General features: G+C 31.5%; 5 protein-coding genes and 1 long non-coding RNA gene across 6 annotated transcripts; 5 read left to right on the plus strand and 1 right to left on the minus strand.

Annotated features, from left to right (window-relative positions):
- The first annotated feature begins 3,585 nt into the window (after positions 1 to 3,585).
- LOC142597334 (uncharacterized) lies at positions 3,586 to 5,420 on the plus strand. Its single transcript, XR_012832083.1, has 5 exons — positions 3,586 to 4,133; positions 4,282 to 4,636; positions 4,716 to 4,896; positions 5,052 to 5,092; positions 5,148 to 5,420. It is a non-coding gene; the product is annotated as an uncharacterized LOC142597334 (long non-coding RNA).
- A 310-nt stretch (positions 5,421 to 5,730) lies between these two features.
- Positions 5,731 to 9,217, minus strand: LOC124499729 (uncharacterized). Its single transcript, XM_047063681.2, has one exon. The coding sequence runs from the start codon at positions 9,075 to 9,077 to the stop codon at positions 7,995 to 7,997; it is 1,083 nt and encodes a 360-aa protein (XP_046919637.2). The 5' UTR covers positions 9,078 to 9,217; the 3' UTR covers positions 5,731 to 7,994.
- On the plus strand, positions 6,218 to 8,033 carry LOC124499727 (E3 ubiquitin-protein ligase RNF34). The gene is made up of 5 exons (XM_075728671.1): positions 6,218 to 6,443; positions 6,508 to 6,797; positions 6,858 to 7,437; positions 7,506 to 7,655; positions 7,735 to 8,033. Exons 1-5 carry the CDS (start codon positions 6,218 to 6,220, stop codon positions 7,785 to 7,787), a joined length of 1,299 nt encoding a protein of 432 aa, XP_075584786.1. The 3' UTR covers positions 7,788 to 8,033.
- On the plus strand, positions 9,215 to 9,916 carry LOC124499730 (DNA-binding transcriptional regulator BolA). The gene is made up of 3 exons (XM_047063682.2): positions 9,215 to 9,387; positions 9,497 to 9,613; positions 9,676 to 9,916. The coding sequence occupies exons 1-3, from the start codon at positions 9,235 to 9,237 to the stop codon at positions 9,832 to 9,834; spliced, it is 429 nt and encodes a 142-aa protein (XP_046919638.2). The 5' UTR covers positions 9,215 to 9,234; the 3' UTR covers positions 9,835 to 9,916.
- A 90-nt stretch (positions 9,917 to 10,006) lies between these two features.
- On the plus strand, positions 10,007 to 14,235 carry IntS2 (integrator complex subunit 2). Its single transcript, XM_047063675.2, has 2 exons — positions 10,007 to 13,436; positions 13,518 to 14,235. Exons 1-2 carry the CDS (start codon positions 10,098 to 10,100, stop codon positions 14,109 to 14,111), a joined length of 3,933 nt encoding a protein of 1,310 aa, XP_046919631.2. The 5' UTR covers positions 10,007 to 10,097; the 3' UTR covers positions 14,112 to 14,235.
- On the plus strand, positions 10,030 to 19,482 carry Isha (Insulator su(Hw) mRNA adaptor). Its single transcript, XM_075728670.1, has 5 exons — positions 10,030 to 10,524; positions 14,400 to 15,248; positions 15,318 to 16,880; positions 16,951 to 19,007; positions 19,059 to 19,482. Exons 2-4 carry the CDS (start codon positions 14,919 to 14,921, stop codon positions 18,964 to 18,966), a joined length of 3,909 nt encoding a protein of 1,302 aa, XP_075584785.1. The 5' UTR covers positions 10,030 to 10,524; positions 14,400 to 14,918; the 3' UTR covers positions 18,967 to 19,007; positions 19,059 to 19,482.
- The last annotated feature ends 17 nt before the right edge of the window (positions 19,483 to 19,499 follow it).

Below are 19,499 nucleotides of genomic sequence, written 5' to 3' on the forward strand. Positions count from 1 at the left end.
TTTTCTTTTCTTTTTTTCTCAGATTGTTTTCATCATGAACTTTGAATTCGAATCCATCAAAAAAAAAAAAAAAAAAATGTAGCCCCACAAAAGTGGCTGAAAGTTTGGTTACATATATATATAATAGAATAGATAATACAAACTGTATGTATTGCCCACCCAAATATGTGTGTGTGTCTGTATAAACTACGTTATATACACTGAAACAGAACATTGAATGGAGTGTGAGTTAGTGAGTGAGTGAGCGAGTGAGAGAGTGAGAGAGAGAGAGAAAGAAAAAAAAGAAAGAAATGAAAATGATAAATTGGCGCAATCAAATTGGGGAAAAAAATTGAAAATCGAATCATTTTTTTTTCTTTTACGTAGAATTTATTTTTGGTTTTGTTCGATTAGTATCGATACACACACACGCTCAAGTTATAAAGATTTAACACACACAGACACACACACATACAGGAGCATATCATCAATAAAGGGTTAGAAATTCAATCACATTATTATTTATTAATCCATGAATGAATTGTTTCATGACTCCATGAACCATAACTATACGTTCAAAATTATTTTATTGACGTCAAATACAAACAACCAAACCAGAGAAACTATGACCTAAACCTAACAACATAATTTTTAGCTTTTTTCTTTCAAAAAAAAAAAAATTTTTTTTTTCATTTCCATTTGATAACACACACATTTATATACACAAATGTAAACAGGTAAAATTTTTACAAATCTATTAATACAAAATTAAAATCACCTGTCACGGTTAGTTCCAAAAGAAAAAAAAATTATCATCAAAAAAAAAAAAGAAATTACCACATCAAGATATCAGATGCGGATATCTATGTTATTTATACATGCCCTTCCCCCATTACAAACACACACACACACTATTATAAATGAAATGAGATTTTTGATGGTGTGTAAATATACATAAGTAAATCTTGTGGTGTTGTTAGGATAGGGGGAGAGAGAGAGGGAGAGAGAGAGAGATAAAATCAGAAATTTTTTCCATTTTTTTTGTAGATTTGTCTATATCTCTAAAAAAACCAGTGCAATGATTTTTATGATGATTTTTTGTTTTCATTTCATTCATTCATATTATCAATCAATCATCTTCATTGCCGATACACTAAATACCCGTGTTTGTATGTGTGTTTGTGTTTTCATTTACTTATCGAAAAATTTTTTTTTTTTTTTTTGATTAAATAAAAAAGAGACCTAAACCTAATCTCACCAATTGGTCGAACCAATCAAAACAATTGATATTGAATTGAATGATAGCTGTTTATCAAAATCAAATCAAATCGAATCATCATATCATCATTAATTGATTAATATTGATATGATATGATATGATATGATTTGATGATTTTGATGAATGATTGAATATCTATCGTATGGAAAAAGCCAAAACATAATTAATTTACATGCACACACACACACTGACATAGCCATGATTTATGATGATGATGATGATGATGATTATAATTAAAAACCGGAAGAGGCGTACATTCACCTTGTGTGAGATTTTTTTTTTGTTGTTGTGTCCGGCTATCTATTCATATATTATAACATAACACAACTACCGCTACCCCCCAATGCAAGAAAAAAAAATCAATTTTAACCAACCACTCAGCCCACCATTAGACAAAAAAAAAAATAAACATAGTTCTGTTCAAATAGATGGCCCCATTTTTTTTCTATTTTTTATCTATATATAGTGTTCCTGAAACATATAGAGAATAGGAAGAGAAAAAAAAAACTAAACGAGCTTAGACTGTTGTTGTTAAGAATTTTATTATTCTTGGATGTGCGTGTGTGTGTTGTGTGTGTGTGAATTAAGAGAATCGACTGTATTCTACACATACACAACAACAACAACACAAGCCGGTATTAAATTTTTTTTTTCTTTTACTTGAAAACAGTACGACGACGACAACAACAACAACAACACAAACCAGACCAAGATGAGAATAATCAAAATAAAAATAAAAAGAACCATCACGACAATAATAACAAAAACAACAACAACAACAACTTCAAATGAAAATAATCAACATCATCATCATCATCGTTATCATCAAAAATACGGACGAATCCACAATGACACAAAACTATGAAGGTAGAGACGAAAGACACCCACCACCATCACCACCACCATCATAATCATCATCATCATCATCATCAAAAGCAACAACATAACCATACATAACACTGAATTCAGGAAAAAAACGAAAATCCATGCAATATATATCCAATGTACCTTTTTTCTTTTCTATAGAAGCCACGAGTCGAATCGAATGATGAGAGAGCAAAACAAACACAAACATAAACACCATTAAGACTACGAAACAAAAAAAAAAATTTTTGTTGTCGATTATTTTTTTTTCGCTATACCCAAATGATGATGAAATGGATTCGGTTTTTTTTCGGCTGTCGACATACTAACTACAGTCATTCATCGATATATAAGGATAAGTTTTGTGTATGTATAAAAAAAAATCGATTGTAATGCTGATGTAAAACTATCATGTAATTTTTGAAGAATCATTTATCAAACAGACAAATAAACAAACAAAAACAAAAAATTTACTATACTAAATATCCATAGATAGTGGATATACTATTGAAATTTCAAGACACCTTTACCGGAAAATTGATAGATTCGAATCTATTTTGACAGTGTCGATCATATGATGATGATGATGATGATGATGATGATGATATTATTTTTATTATTAGTTCTAAACAAGTCGGTGAACCTGACTTTTATTTATGAATGTCAAATAATAAAAAAAAAATTTCGGATGATTCATTCCCTCCAATTCCCTTTTCGACATCATCAATATGATTATGATAATAATGAATAAAAATTTCAGTTTAGGACAATTAAAAATTAAAAATCAATTCATATATGAATTGGTGGGAAAAAAAATTGAATAACAAAAAAAGAATAGACATCAGAATTCGTTGAATTCATTTCATTTTAAGACACACAATTTCATTTTTGTTGCTTGTTTTGTTCTAATTCTTGGGGCGAGGGGGATTCATAGAATTTTTTTTTGTTGCTCTTTCGATTTTGTATTTGTATTTTATCCACATCTACATCATTATCCATATTTAAATAATCCATTCTAATCTCTGTATGCGTTATTCTTGAACCAGAAAAAAAATCGTCAATTACCATTGCATAATAATAACAGCCAGCCCACACACACACAGGGTGGTTTTCTATTTCATCTGTCATCAAATGGGCTGGTAAGATTTTGGGCTATGGGGGGAGCTATGCATGATTATAAATAAGTATTGAAAAAAGATTGCTCATGCACGATATGATGATGATTATCATCATCACAAACAAAAAAAGGTTGTGCAAAGATATTCTATTCATCTGGAACTAATGCTACCATCTATTATTATAGAATTTAAACTAATCGAGAATTCTCATTTTTTTCGTCTTGCTCATTTTTTGTTGTTGTTGTTGTTGTTGTTGATCGATTATTCAACCTGCACAGAGAAAAAAGCAGGTAGTGTACTATTCGATTTGGTAGTGTACAAATGGTAGTGCACACTACCAAATGTATAAGTACTTAACAATTAGGTAGTGTACTATTCGATTTGGTAGTGTACAAATGGTAGTGCACACTACCAAATGAATAAGTACTTAACAATTAGGTAGTGTACATTACTAGTTGGTAGTGTGCAAATGGTAGTGCACACTACCAAATGAATAAGTACTTAACAATTAGGTAGTGTGCAAATGGTAGTGCACACTACCAAATGAATAAGTACTTAACAACTAGGTAGTGTACACGACCTCAGCTAGGTAGTGTACACGACCTCAGCTAGGTAGTGTACACGACCTCAGCTAGGTAGTGTACACGACCTCAACTAGGTAGTGTACACTATCATTTTTGAAAGTAGTTTACAACAATTTAAAAAATTACAACATTATAACATTGTCTATGAACGGCATTAAATATATTTCATACATGTATTGACTTATAATTGCAACAACTATAAAAATGCCCAATCATCATACTCTGTTTCAAAAAATTTCAACATTGAATTTTTTCATGTTCGAAATGTTTAACTTTGATATTTTTTCTATTTTTTTGCCATGGTAAATAGTAAGTAGCTGATTGATTTTTGGAGCAAATATGTAACAATGTTTTGTTGTTATTGAACATATTGTAAAATATTGGGGCATTTATTCATTTATTTATTAAAAAATCAATTAATATTTTTACAAATATCTCTAATCTCTAATATACGTAGGTTAATATTATTTTTTGTAAAAAGATAAAATATTTGAACAAGTTCTGGTTTCCTAAAAACGAAATGAATATTTTATCGTTTTTGAGTTCATATATGTTGAAACTAAAGACGTGACTTTTGTCCCATTAAATCCAAGAGTATGAAGACAAAGACTTTTGATATGAATAATGGTATGTATCTGAATTGATTAATGCTAACGACAAATATCTTTCAGTTTATTATTCTGGTCTTAAATCGAATTCAATATTGGCCAAATTTCAATTAAAGAGAACCAGACAAAGTTTTGTTTTTGACCCACGAATAAGCTTGAAAGTTAACCAGATACATTCTATAAGCATTCGACGATAAACAATTAGTAAATATCTCCGATATAATTACTTGTATATACTAGAATCGATTAACAAAACCCATAACTAATTGTTTTTAATTTTTAGCCATCGATCTTGAAATCTAAAACTGGAACCTCTGAATTTCAATCAAAACCATTATCTTGAAATGACTGTAGTTTTTCTCGTTAACCGAAAATAGAATAAGAATATCTTTCATACAAACACTGATATGTATAGGGGTAAATAAAGAAATCAAATCACGTTTGAATCATCGATACAAACACAGGTATTTTTATTTATATTTTTTTCTAATATTTTTAACTTATTGTAATTGTTGTTGTTTTTTTTTCTTTTTCTTTCTCTTTTTTTCTAATATTTTTTTTCTTTTTCTTTCTCTTTTTTTTCTAATATTTACATGTTTTTCCCCCTTTTTTTGTTAAGATATAGGGGTAAATAAAGTTTATTTAAAAAAAAACAAACAGGTATGTAATTGAATTGAAAATCCACGGTTACAACTAATCCTTTTCAATTATTTAGTATAATGCCATGTAGTCAAATCTCTCAATGCCGCTGATATGATTCGAATTGCCATATTAACATATTTTTGGGATTTGTAAACTCGGACATTGTGTTGAAAACATTTAGAACTTGGAGAACGGAACAATATATCTTTTCTATTGGACAACAAAAATTCATACCATAAAATGTTGGATTTTGGATCAGCATAATACAATTTGTGCATTATCATGATATTTTGTTTTTAAAAATAATATATACTTCATTTATTATTCATTTAATTTTGCAATAAAATTTAAATTCAATACAAATAATGAAGAGGAGGTCGAAAGGGTTAAAAAGGGGGAGAGGTCAAAAATCAAAGTAGTGTACTAGCTGATTTGGTAGTGTACTATTCGATTTGGTAGTGTACTATTCGATTTGGTAGTGTACTATCGATTTTGGTAGTGTACTATCGATTTTAGTAGTGTACAATCGATTTTAGTAGTGTACTATCGATTTTGGTAGTGTACTAGCTGATTTGGTAGTGTACTAGCTGATTTGGTAGTTTCGCCACTCCACTACGATTTAGTAGTGTACACACCAGGCTATTTTTTTCTCTGTGTGTGTATTTGTGTGAGTGTTCTGTTGTGTTGTGTCTGTGATATATAGAAGTTATAACGGAAAAAATAAAATTAAAATCCACTTAAACTTGCAAATCAATAAAAAAAATTGCGTCGTCGTCGTCATTCTTATCATCAATAAAATTGTACAAGTGTAATTTCTCATTTTGAAGGTAAACTTTTTGATTCATATACTGTGAAATAAATAACTATATTAACCACAAAATCGATTATTACGTGTGCATCAGAATCAAAAAAAAACTACGATCAAAAATTGTTACTACAATCTTTGTAATTTATAATTTTTACCCTTGGTTGTTTGAATCAAAAAAAAAATAATGTTTTGTGCAAAATATTCCAACAAAAGTTTCAATTGATTCATTCAATTCGTTTCATTGGTTTGTTATTAATATTTTTCAAATCCAATTTATTTCATTATGTTAATGATTATTCTTAGTTTATTTTTTATAGTTTTCTTCTGGTTCCATTATGTTCTCATATGCGACAGGAACTTCGTCTTCTTCATCATCATCAGCGAATAACCGCAATAATAATAATAATAATAGTAGTAGTAGAGAAAATTGCCGAAATTCAACAAACCAGAATAACAGCAGCAATCCAAGAGGTCAATCATTTAAATTCAATTTTAACGAATCATTTCGTAAAATTTACGACGATTTTCAAGATATCAAAGTGTCATTCGATGACATTTCAAGTTAGTATTTTTGGATTTTTTTTTTGTTTCATTGAAATCATAAATTCTTTTTTTCAAACCTTAGAGAATATACCAGAGATGAATAAAATATTCAACATATCGAAAACATCTTGTAATTCGTGCAATTCTGTTAATTCAAACATATTTGCACGGAAAAGAAAATGTGGAAAATGTTCATTGACATTTTGTTCACAATGTATGGTTTATAATCCAGTGCCACCAAGAAAATCTATCTGCAATCGTTGTACAGTGTTTAGCCAACATCCGATATCAAAAGAAGCTTTAAATTCATTAAAAGTTCGTGATTTAAAATGGTTTCTTGCTTCAAAGAATATATCTTCGCATCATTGTTATGTAAGTTTTGTTTTGTATTATTATTATTATGAATTATATATCCTAATTTTTCAAATAAAGGAAAAATCCGAACTTATTGATCTGATCATATCGTTTCGCAATGAAACTTCTTCATCATCGTCATCAGGAATAAATTCTTCTACCAATGCACATCAACGTCGTCATTCTTATGCCAATGCTTCTGCCTCCAGCAATAATGATCAACAACATGAATCAAATTCATCGTCATCGAATAATCATCGTCAAAATTTCTATGAAACATCATCACATTCATCGCCAACATCGTTTTATAATAATTTAAACAATCAATCTCCATCGTCAACATCATTCGAATCACATAGTGAAACAGTGGATCTAAATCCAAATTCAAATGATAATGATACAATCAATTCAAATAGTGATAAAACTAATAAACAAGCGAATAAAACATCACCATCATCATCGTCGTCGTCTTCGCCGATGAATATAAAATTAAATGATATCAAGAATGAAGAGGAGATACGAAAATTATCTGTAAAACAGTTGAAATTATTATTGACTAGAAATTTTGTTAATTTTAAAGGCTGTGTTGAACGTGAAGAATTGGTGGGCAAAGTTTTACTATTGTATAATGATAAAAAACAAAATGATATTCTTAAAGGTTAGTTTCAGAATATTTTTTCTTTGATAAATAGCTATAAAAAAATTTGTTGAAATGAAAATCTATAGATCAATTGGAAACAGAAAAAGCATCGATCAATAGCGGTGGTGTGGATGAAAATCAATGTAAAATTTGTTGGGAAAATGTAATCGACTGTGTTCTATTGGATTGTGGTCACATGCTTACTTGTACGGATTGTGGTAAAGTGTTGAGTGAATGTAAGTATTGCTTCAATCCTTATTCTATATGTTTCATTCAAAAACAAATCGATAATTGATTCATTATTATCATTATTAGGTCCTATTTGTCGACAATTCATAACTCGTGTTGTTCATGTTTTTAAATCATGAATTTTAATTTTTTTGATTGAAGCCAGCCACACCAACCAGATCTCTATTCTCTTTAAAATCCTGTTTACGAACAAGATGTTAATGTTATTTGGTCGAAACTCCATTATCCAAATCTGTTTTTTTTGCCGTTTGAAAAAAGATTTATGTTTTTCACAGTAAATACGTTTATTTTCAAAAAAAAAAAAAAAATAAATTTTCATTATTTTTTCATAAATAAAATGTTTTGCTGTTTCCATTTTGATCCAATACAAATAATTTTAACAATGATAACTTTTGATATTCTTCAATTGCTGTGATTTTAAATGTTTGAATGGGTTCATCGAAAATTTTCGATTCGCTAACGAAATTCGTGTCGATATGACGATATTCAACAAAACGTAATCCATATTTCGATGTCAGTACTTTGTCATTATTCATGATGAAAACATTCTCATCATGATTATTATGATTGGTGAATGAAAATAAATCATAATCAAACCATGGATTTAAATTCAAAATTATCAAATCTTCTTTTGTCCACCAGCGATTAACGGATAAATTTTGATGTAGAAAAAATTCATCAATTAAATTAAATTCTCTTGCCATTATTCCCGTTTGACGATGAGCCAATCCAAACACATGTCCTAATTCGTGTATCATGGCGCCGAATGTTGTCGTAAAACAACCAGAACGAGTATTTCTATTATTACTATCATTCATAAATCTTTTTACATCAATCGGACGTTGATCATTTAATCGTTGATGAATTTCTTCAATTTTTTCTGGCCAACAATATAAACAATGTGTACTCAATAATGCTAGACCATCTCCACCTAATGAGACATAGCCTTTTACTTGTTTAGATGGTATCCAGAATGGTTCATCAGAACGAGGAAAATATCTTGAAAAAGAGCAAAAAGCTAAAAATTTACAATCATTTGAAGCAAGTGGAGAATTCATCAATTGATTGGCAATTAAACGCCAAAGTTTTGATTCATTCATCTGCCAAAGAACATCATTATCAAATCTATCGACTAGGAAACGGTGAACAATTGGTCTATTATTGTCTTGTTGTTGATCAAATTCTAAACGAAAAGTTTTACCAGTTGTTTTCCAATAGAAATACTGTGCCAACATGGCTGCCAAAGAAATTCTTTTGCAAGCAGATTCGATCGTATTGGTTTCATTTTCTGGCGCTTCAAATTTACCATCATCAAACCAAGATGATGAAGTTTCACCATTACAAATCAGATAAATTAATCGGACAACTTTTACGTTTTTGGGATTCACAGGAAATTCTATGACAAACATCCATACAGATATTATTATGATGATGACTTTTCCAAATTCTGAATACAATGTCAAAACATTGGATTTTTAAAAATAAATACAATTCTGTTCAAATAGTATGTTCAATTTCAAGATTTTGTTATCAAGTATCACAACAATACACACAAGAATTTGAGTCATGTCACTTTCTTCAAGGAGTTATACAAGTCTACCACGAATTTTGCAAATAAAAAATTTACTTTCTAACATTGGTTATTCTTTTCACAATTCTGTGATAAAAAATGGCCCGATTCAAGATCGAATTGAAAGCAAATTGAAATCAAAACTAGATGTAAGTAGTGAATCACAAGATTAATAACATTCCTTTATTGATTTTCTTGTCTGACAGTAATAAATCTGATTTTATAATTTAAAATTATTGTCTATGATATTATGAATAGCCATTAAATTTGGATGTTCAAAATGAAAGCTCAATGCACAATGTACCACGAGGTTCGGAGACACATTTTCGTGTAGTGATTGTTTCGAAAAAATTCGATGGATTAAACGCTCTGCAGGTAGTTTTTTTTATCGTATTGAATTTTACACTGATCTTTAGTAATAATTATGATGATGATAGAGGCATCGAAAAGTCGTCAAAGTTTTACGTGAAGAATTTCAAAATATTCATGCAATGGCAATCGAAGCATACACTCCTATACAATGGGAAATGGATCTGAATGGAAAATCTGATTGTCGATCACCAAGATGTTTAGGTGGATCAAAATCAACGAAATAATAATTTATTGTAAAAATTACTTATGATTAAAATTCATATAATGATGATAGTGAAATATAAAAGATATATATTGATTGATTGATTCCGAAATTCGAACATTCATGGATACACAATGTCTATGAATGAATCTAATTCCATGTCAAGCCAAGTAGCGCCACTCATTCTTATTGGCCAACACCACGTTCGAGAATTTTTGTTGCCAGTGTTTTCGGCTGATTTTTTTCAATATCATCAATTTTTTCGTTTTAATTTTTGTTCTAAAAATGTCTACTTTTTCAATACCAAGTTCAAAATGTTTCGATTTGATACAGACATTAAATTTTGATCAATTAGATCAATTATCATCACGAGATATACGTTATATATTACCTTGTTTAGTACGTATGTGTCATTGTGATACAATAGATTCATCAAGAAAATGGCTGGAGAATCGGCGAAAATTGAAACGAATTCTCACAACATTTCCGGAAGCAAACGATATTCGTCAAGTTTTAGATATTGATTATGTTCAATTAGAATCAGAAGTGAAAAAAGATTTGCAATTACGATTAAAATCACCTAGCCAACCACAACCATATGAAACATACCTGTTGTCATCTGTATTTCAATTATTCAAAATTTCAAACGCTGACAATGCTGAGCATAGTTTGATAAAAATTTTCGAACATAATGATCAAAAACTTTTAATACGTATGAAATTAGTTTTAAATGAATTGCTTACATTATTTATATATTTTAAAAATCAATCATATCAATTGAACCAGCTACATTCCGGTCCAGTTGCATCAGAATTATTTGATACAGATATCTATCTTGATGAAATTGTTGATCTTATCTATTTTGCAATCTCTGAAATGCCAAGCACATTTCAATTGTTTGAGATTGTTGAAACATTATTGATTGTTAAAAATGGTCTACCATTGGTCGTGCGTTTAGTGGCTAATTTTCCCGAATCATTTCATGAAATATGTAGCACATTGATAAACAATAGTGATAGCAATGTGATTGAAGAGCAAAATTTTATTTCATCAAATCGTGTACAAGTATTACGCAAACTTTGCCAAATGAATCAATCAGAAGCTTTATTGATTCGAAGTGAAGCAATTGAATTATGTCGTATGCCGAATTTGATCGTTATGCTTACATTGGATCACATAAGACATCGTGATGATAGTAATGAGAAAACCAATTCCGATGTTCTATCATTCTTGACAGGAATATTATTAAGTAATGATGATAAAATTCGTACATGGTTCTCACAATATATTAAACGAAAAAATCTAGACACATCGCCACAAACAAATTGTTTCCTAGAATTTCGGGAACAACTTTTACGTCGTTTTCGTTCAATCACTGAAACTATGATGAATCTTTCGAATAATTTTTCTTCAGCAAATGGTAACCCAAAAATTGAAGAATCAATCATAACCGAAGCTTGTTTGATGCTACGTTTATATTGTGCACTTCGTGGTGTAGCCATGATGAAATTGAATGACGAAGAAACACAAGCCATAAGCAAAATGATTGTTTGTCGTCCACCACATATTGATATCGGTGTCCGTTTCGTATCGGTAGGTCTTTGTATGATATTGGCCTTTCCTAAGATGATTATCAGCCAAGAAACTGAAATCATTGAATGGATCAAATGGTTGGTAAAAGAAGAAAATTATTTTGGACAAAAAGCCAATACGAAAGCATCGTTTGGTGAGATGCTATTATTGATTGCTATATTTTTTCATTCAAATCAATTGACTCAAATCGGAGAATTAGTATCGTCAACAATAGGCATCAAACATTCATCACGAACCAATGAATTAACCTTAATCAAACATATTTTCATTCAAGATATATTTACTGAACAAACTGTCACCGCACATGCTATAAAGGTACCAGTGACGAAAAATTTAAATGATTCAATCACAGGTGCCTTGCCCATTCATTGTATCTATCAACTTTTAAAGAGTAGAGCTTTCACCAAAAATAAAGTACCGATAAAAAATTGGATTTTTCAGCAGCTATGTAATTGTCGGCCACCGATTCATCACATTCTTCCATCATTGATTGAAGCATATGTAAATTCAATATTGCTTCCTACTAGCCAATCGGCCCATATGACTAATGAACCGATTGCCGAAGAAGATCTTGTACAAGTATTTCAACGAATCGTATATTCTTTTGAGCCAGATCAAATACAAAAAACTGATCGAAATCCATCAGGCGATGAGGAATCAACAGATGACGATCAAAATGACTCAGATAATGATTCAGATGATCAAGAACGAATGGATGTCGATGATGATGAAACCGAGAATGAAAATGATGATTCGAATCTATCGACAGGAAATGCTAAAAGCTCAGAAGAATCATTGAATTCGGTATCCTGCTTATTGACATCACAGTTATTATTTCTTTACTATGTTCTTCTTTATGAGGATGTTCGGTTAGCAAATATTCGAAATGTAGATCGTCCATCAATGACATATTCAAGTGAATTCATGTCTCGTTTGCCAATATTTTATCTAATTCAGCGCACTCAAACATGTCCAGAAGAATATGGCTTACTTAGGCCTCCATTATTGCGATTGATTTCATTTCATTATCCACATTTATGTTTGGTTCGTGATTGGCTACCCAGACCGAATTTTTCCGTGTCTAATCATAGATCATTATTCTCATTACATGATCGTCATCAAGTTAAACAGATTGTTGCTCACCGAAAAAAATTAAGAAAATTATTCCAGACAACTTTACGTTCATTAAAAGAAAAACTATATAATCAGAATCGTGAACCATTCTATTATTTAGAACAATTAGTCAAATTGCCTGATGAATTATTATGGCCATTTGCCACTGATTTTATTCAGCTTTTACCATGGATATTGGATGTAGATACACCGAAAAAAATTCTTTTACTAATTCGACAAATTTGGTTCCGCTTAAATTACATATTTCCTACCAAACTTTGGGTTATGACTGTGAATATTCTTCGCAATGGATCTATAAACGGATTCTTGAGCTCCTGGAATCAACAAAATTGGGAGGATATTGTTATGAATCCGAATTTTATTTTTCGTTGTGATCAACGTGTTTTTCGGATACCCGAACTAATGGAGATTCTTTTACACATGATCGATGGATTTCTTTCGGCATCAAAGATTAAATGCACACATCATAATATGGAATGTATTGGTCGACATACTGGAGATGAAGAGAAAAAGAAACGTGAAGAATTGTCACGAATTTATAATCTAACTTGGGATTCGGCTGCCATTCAAATGTTATTGGACTGTTGCTCACCTCAAATTGATCAGAATGTTCGAGAAAAATTTTATCAATATAATCCATGTGATAAAGTGTCTAAACAAAGTTCAATATTAAATCATCAAATTGATTGTCTACTATCGAATAGAAGAGAAATTCAAGGATTAATTTGCACACATTTACATCAACGTTTCATTGCTGATTGGAATCTAGCTAAAACGGTTTCAACACAAGGTTATGATCCAGAATTCTTACCAATGGCTGTAGCCGGTATCCCGTCATTACATATTTGTTTAGATTTTATACCAGATATACTACAATATACAGATCTTAGCAAACAGGTATTTTAATTTTTTTTTCATCAATTCAAGTCATTTCTTTCACTAATTTATTTATTTTTACCAAAATTCAAATATATATAGTCATTCGCTATAGATTTAACATCACATCTATGTGTTCAATATCCAATACCACGTTCATTTAGTATCGCTAAATTATGTTTTGAATTTGCCAACATTCATCTTACCTTATTACCAAATCCAAAACTTTGTCAATTTTATCTTTCAATATTACCGGCATTAGAACGTATGACACACACATTTCCACCATTGATTGAAGGGTTCCTAAAACTTCTCATACGACTTGGTCAACGTAATTTATCAGCATTCGCAGCAAAACCTGGATCAAAATTTTTCCTAAATTCTACTGATCAAATCCTGTTTCTACCTTCGTCATCATCATCATCATCATCATATGAAACAATTTCTAATGAATTTGAGTCAAATTCAGATTCATCATCATTAGTTATTAGAACGAACAATAAATCACTGTTACCGAATCAAGAAAGATTTTCCAAATCTAAATTAATCGATATTTCATGGTTGGAATTTAATCAAAATATAGCGAAAAAAATGTCACCAGAAGAATCATTAGCATTGGCTATACATAAAACATTTGCTATGGTATGTCAATTGAGTTCGATTAATCGAATCTATCGTGATAGTAGTACAATTTAATCATATATATAATGTTTCAATTCATTCATTTGTAAATTATTCATAGATAGAATATTCTATTCATTTATTGTTTTGATGGGAATTTTTTTCAAATAAAAATCTTTGACATTTTTTACTATTAAAATATCATGAGCATTTTTTTCATTATTTCTAAATATGTTCAATGTAAAAACGTGAATAAAAAAGAGGTAGATACAGAGGTAAACAAAGTTCCTTGAACTTGATAGTAGTTTTACATAAGAAAACTTTCTGTAGAATTTTTTTTTTATTTTTGCACTAAATATATAGTTTACAGAATCATATCCAGATGGTGTTGATGCTTAGATGGAATGCTGAGCAATGAGCACGAATTTGTGTTGTAGACGTATGTAACGATGATAGTAGAGAGATCTAAACTTAACAACAGAAAGGGATTCTCACAGTGTCACTCGAATGGTGCTTTTTTTTCCTACTATGTGTTGTTTGTGTATTGTGTTTGTATATGTGTCTGCTTCTATTTTCATGATCATCACTGTTTCGGTTTTATATATTCTTCACCGCCACCAACAACAATAACAATAAAAGATATACATACGGATGATGCGAATGATATTTCCGCCGATGTAAGAATTTTTTTCTCTTGAATCATCTGGAGAAATTATCGCATCAATTTGAGGCCAATGATACTTTTTTATTCATTCAAAAAAAAATTGATTACAAATAATTTCGAATACAGTGATTGTGTGATTTTTTTTTTTTTGAGTTGAATCGATATTCCCCATCATCATCGCGTGGATCGTTGATTAATCACCATAACACCATAAAATTATGGAGATAATACAACGATTCAATGCATCATTATCATCATTGTATGATGATAAATTACCAGTGTCAAAGGCTAAAATATCAGAAATAACAAAGGCAGCAATCACGGGTATTCGTGTGTATAAACACATTGTACAATCAGTGGAACGTTTTATACATAAATGTCGACCTGAATATAAACTTCCAGCATTATATGTAATTGATTCTATTGTTCGACATTCACAACATGAATTTCGTAATTCTAAAGAACGTGATGTATATGGACAACGGTTCAATAGGAATTTAGGACAAACATTTCAGAATCTATTCTCGACGTGCCTTCCCGAGGATAAGGTATGACAATTTTAAGGCATATATACTTAAGATTAATTAAAATTTACGGAATCATTTCTTTGAATATAGCCAAAAATTGTACGGGTTCTGAATTTATGGCAAAAGAATAATGTATTCTCGCCTGATGTGATACAACCATTATTGGATTTAGCCAATCCAAATACTTCACTATTACAGACTTCTAGCTCGACAATTTCAAGTGAAACTACAAATATTCATCATCATGAATCATCCAACACGTTCTTGGGACAGCAGAAACAGCAGCAACATCAACAACAAACATCATCGACTACATCGTCATCATCATCATCTCATCAACATCATAGATCGCACAAAAGATTTTCTAATAATCTTGATTTAGATTTATCACCAAAAACCAACGATGGCAATGATTCACAAAAAAGTCAAATGCTGCAGAACCAAGATCAGAATAAAGCATCTTATGATCGAATGTTTTCAGAAGCTTCAGCTGCATTTCATGCCGTTCGACAATTGGCCAATAAATGCGAGAATCAAAATTCAACAAGTTCGAATGCTGATCAAGCTTTAGCATCTCAACTTCAACAATTGGCATCCTGTTTGTCACAACTTCAACAAGATCATACTGTTAAAACACTAAATAGTGTTGATGGCTTAAACGAGACCAATTTTGATGTTGATCCAGAACTGGATTTGGATGATAATGATGATGATGATGATGATGATATTTCGACGCCTACAGAAGCTGAACCGCCATATCCAAAACCATCAAAATTATCAAAAAAGTTTATTCCAAATGAAAAAACATTAAACACATTTGCAGGTTTGATGCAAATCATTCGCCAACAATCTATAAACAAAACATCAGGTGAAGAATCAATTACAACATCAACTGGTAACAATGGTGAAATTCAACATCACTTCCATCATTATCATGACGATGGCAATTCAGCACAAGACACCATATTTCAGAAATTTTTCAAATCTTCTGCAGTTACATCAGCTTCAGCAGTAGCAGCTCAAACGCAACAGCAGGCAGCATCAAGTTCAATGCTACTACCGAATCATGTCAATTTACAATCATCTAGCTCAGATTTATTAAATTCGTATCATTACCAAAATCAAGGTGATCATACTGAATCCCTAACAGAAAGTTCAGCACAGCTTAATGAAAATCAACAACCATTGGCGACAAATTCATTAAACAATGAATTTCAACAGTCATCAAAACTTCGTGCATCATTTCGATCATCTCGATCACCATCGAATGATCGAAACCATGGTAGGGATCGTCACCATAGGGATCGTGATCGTCATCGTTCATCACGGTATCGTCGGTCATCATCTCGAGATGATCAAGACCGTAGTGAAAGGCGTCGTTCACGTGAACGAAGTCGTTCATCAAATCACCGTAGATCACGTTCCCGTAGTTCAAGCCGCTCACGTGATCGTTCCGATCAGAATATTGAACGCGAACGTGAAGAACGAGAACGACAACGAGAGAAACGTCGTAAAGGCTATCCACCATGTCGAAAAGATCGAATGACCATTTGTAGTACGACTTTATGGATCGGTCACCTTCCTAAGCGAACTACATCCGAAAGCGAACTTAATGATCTATTTGGTGAATTTGGCGTTATTCAAAGTATCGATGTATGGACTTTTTAAAAATATTTTTATTCTCTTTTTATCTAATGTATTTTTTTTTTGTTCTGATTCATAGTTGATTCATTCACGAGGATGTGCATTTGTTTGCATGGATCGGCGCCAGGATGCTTACAAAGCATTTGCCAAGATTAAATCGCAATCAAAAATTTTAAATTCAAATCAAGTCAAAATTACCTGGGCACCTGGCAAAGGGATCAAAAACAAAGAATATAAAGACTATTGGGAATCCGATATCGGCTCTTCATTTATACCACATAAAATATTGCTAGAGCAAGAAGATATTGATTTAGACCAATTGGAAGAAGGTGGCATGATTGATGAAGATTCTATACCGGAACAATTAAAAGAACTGCGCCGACTTAAACGTCAAGAGAAAAAAGAAAAAGAACTTTTCATTAAACAACAGCAACAAATAGCCGCTGTAGCTCCAACTATGGTTACAGGTGCTGTTGCAGTTAATTCTTTGATTCCTTACCCTGCCGGATATGTTGCCCCGCCACCACCACCACCAATACCGTTATTAACAGCTCCCACTTCAACATCTTTCAAAACAAATCCTCACCCATCTCCGATTTCTTTTAATAATTCTCATCATCAAATTCCGATGCCAGTGCCGCCACCACCACCAGCGACTGCACTATTAGGATTGTCGGGCTCTTTTCCGCCAAATGTTCCACCGCCGCCGCCACCACCACCACCACCATCATCATTAGGTCACCCTAATCTATTACCGCCAACGAATCCGGTACATGTTACAGGAAATGGGGCTCAACCACCGAATTTTCCTTGTGTCAATCCTTGGGCTCCGAGAAATTCTTATCCGCTACCGGTTCCAAGACCACCAGGTGTATTATCAAGTTTAAATCATGTTCCACCACCATCATTACCATTGAATTTAAATCAATCAACAGTCAAACCGCCAATTCTTGAAAATAAATTTGAAAATTCTTTCAATCAACAAACAAATATAGAACCTCAAAATTCCAAAATTGAAAATAATGATAATACCCATAATTTTCACGAAATCGAGAATACTGCTGTAAAAAATTCAAATAATGATAATGAAAATAGTGATGGTGATCATATCAATGATTCTCAGGATACGCCAAACGATAATATTTCGAATCATTCATTCGGTTCCGATAATATAAACAACAACAATAACCACATAAATCATCAACAAAATCGCGACGTCCATGCAAGAAATTTCAATTCACAGAGATTCAATTCTCCTATTACAAATGATCAATTTCATCCATTTTCTATGCTTCCTGAAGGACACAGATATTCACATCCACCTTCACCTATTCGTATTTCCGGTCCTATTATAGAAGCCCCTCTCATGATGAACAATCATCGATTTCCATCTTCTCCTCCACTTATGTTAAAAAATAGAGATTATCAACAAAATCATCCACCGCCACCACCACTTGCGCATCATCAACCTCCAATTTTGGGAGGTGCACTACATCCTCGATTTTTACCACCATCTCCTCATTATGGGAATCGTTATCCACCTCCTGGTGGTCCACCAATGTTTGACAGTCCACCTATGAGTCTTCATCATCCGCCACCAGTTCAAGGACCACGATTCAATAATGGACCGCGTGGACCGTTTCCACCAATCAATCATCATTATCCACATCATAGAGGACCACCACCACCTTCGAATTTCTGTTCTGGTCCACCGATTCCTCCACCGCGAATGCCTCCAATGCATCAAGGACCTCGAGAATTCTGGCATCCAGCCGATGGACCGATGATGCCTCCATATCCATCGAACAATAATCAACGGCATCGAAATTTTAGAAACAATAATAATTCTAGGTTTCAGCAAAGAAATCAGAATATCCAACAATCAAAAAATAATCGAAATCATAATCAGAATAACAACAACAACAATAATAATAATACGAATAATAATGGTTATGATGTGGCATCACAATTGACAGCAAAAATTGAAAAAATTGATACGATAATTGATCAATCCAATATCGAACCAACGAAGACAACGGATTCGGATTCTAATACTGTGATTGAATCCTCATCGACCGCGATCGAATCATCGTAATATTCATTGTGATAATCGTAATTTATTTCATTTCGACGCAAGTATGTCTTTGATATCTGATAATCAATACGTGTATCTAATTTTGATTCAAGCAGTTTTTCGTTTCTATTTATGATTTATTTTTATTTCATTATCAGCAATTTTATTGCATCTTGCATTTTTCCCAAAAATACGCATACACTAATGACTATCATCATCATCATCATCTTCTTCATTTTTGGCCATATTCAGCATGACAGAATCGGTTCTAATCATTTACATCTACTTTAAACTTGCCATTATCAACAAAGTTATTGAATTTTTTTTTCATTACGACATATTGGTCATAATTAATTTTTTCAATTTTTCTCATCGTTGGGAATTATTTTATTGATTGATTGAAACAACTAAAAAAAAAAAAAAAAATAATTTCAATATATCGTTTTTATCTATTCAATTGTAATCGATTTTATTTTCAATTTAGCATTTTTATTCATATTTGATAATCGTAGATAAATAGCTTTTGCTTTTTTTTAATGTTTGCATTGATCATT

The sequence above is a fragment of the Dermatophagoides farinae genome, chromosome 2 (genome assembly GCF_024713945.1).
Source record: "Dermatophagoides farinae isolate YC_2012a chromosome 2, ASM2471394v1, whole genome shotgun sequence".
In the NCBI taxonomy this organism is placed as follows: Eukaryota; Metazoa; Arthropoda; class Arachnida; order Sarcoptiformes; family Pyroglyphidae; genus Dermatophagoides; species Dermatophagoides farinae.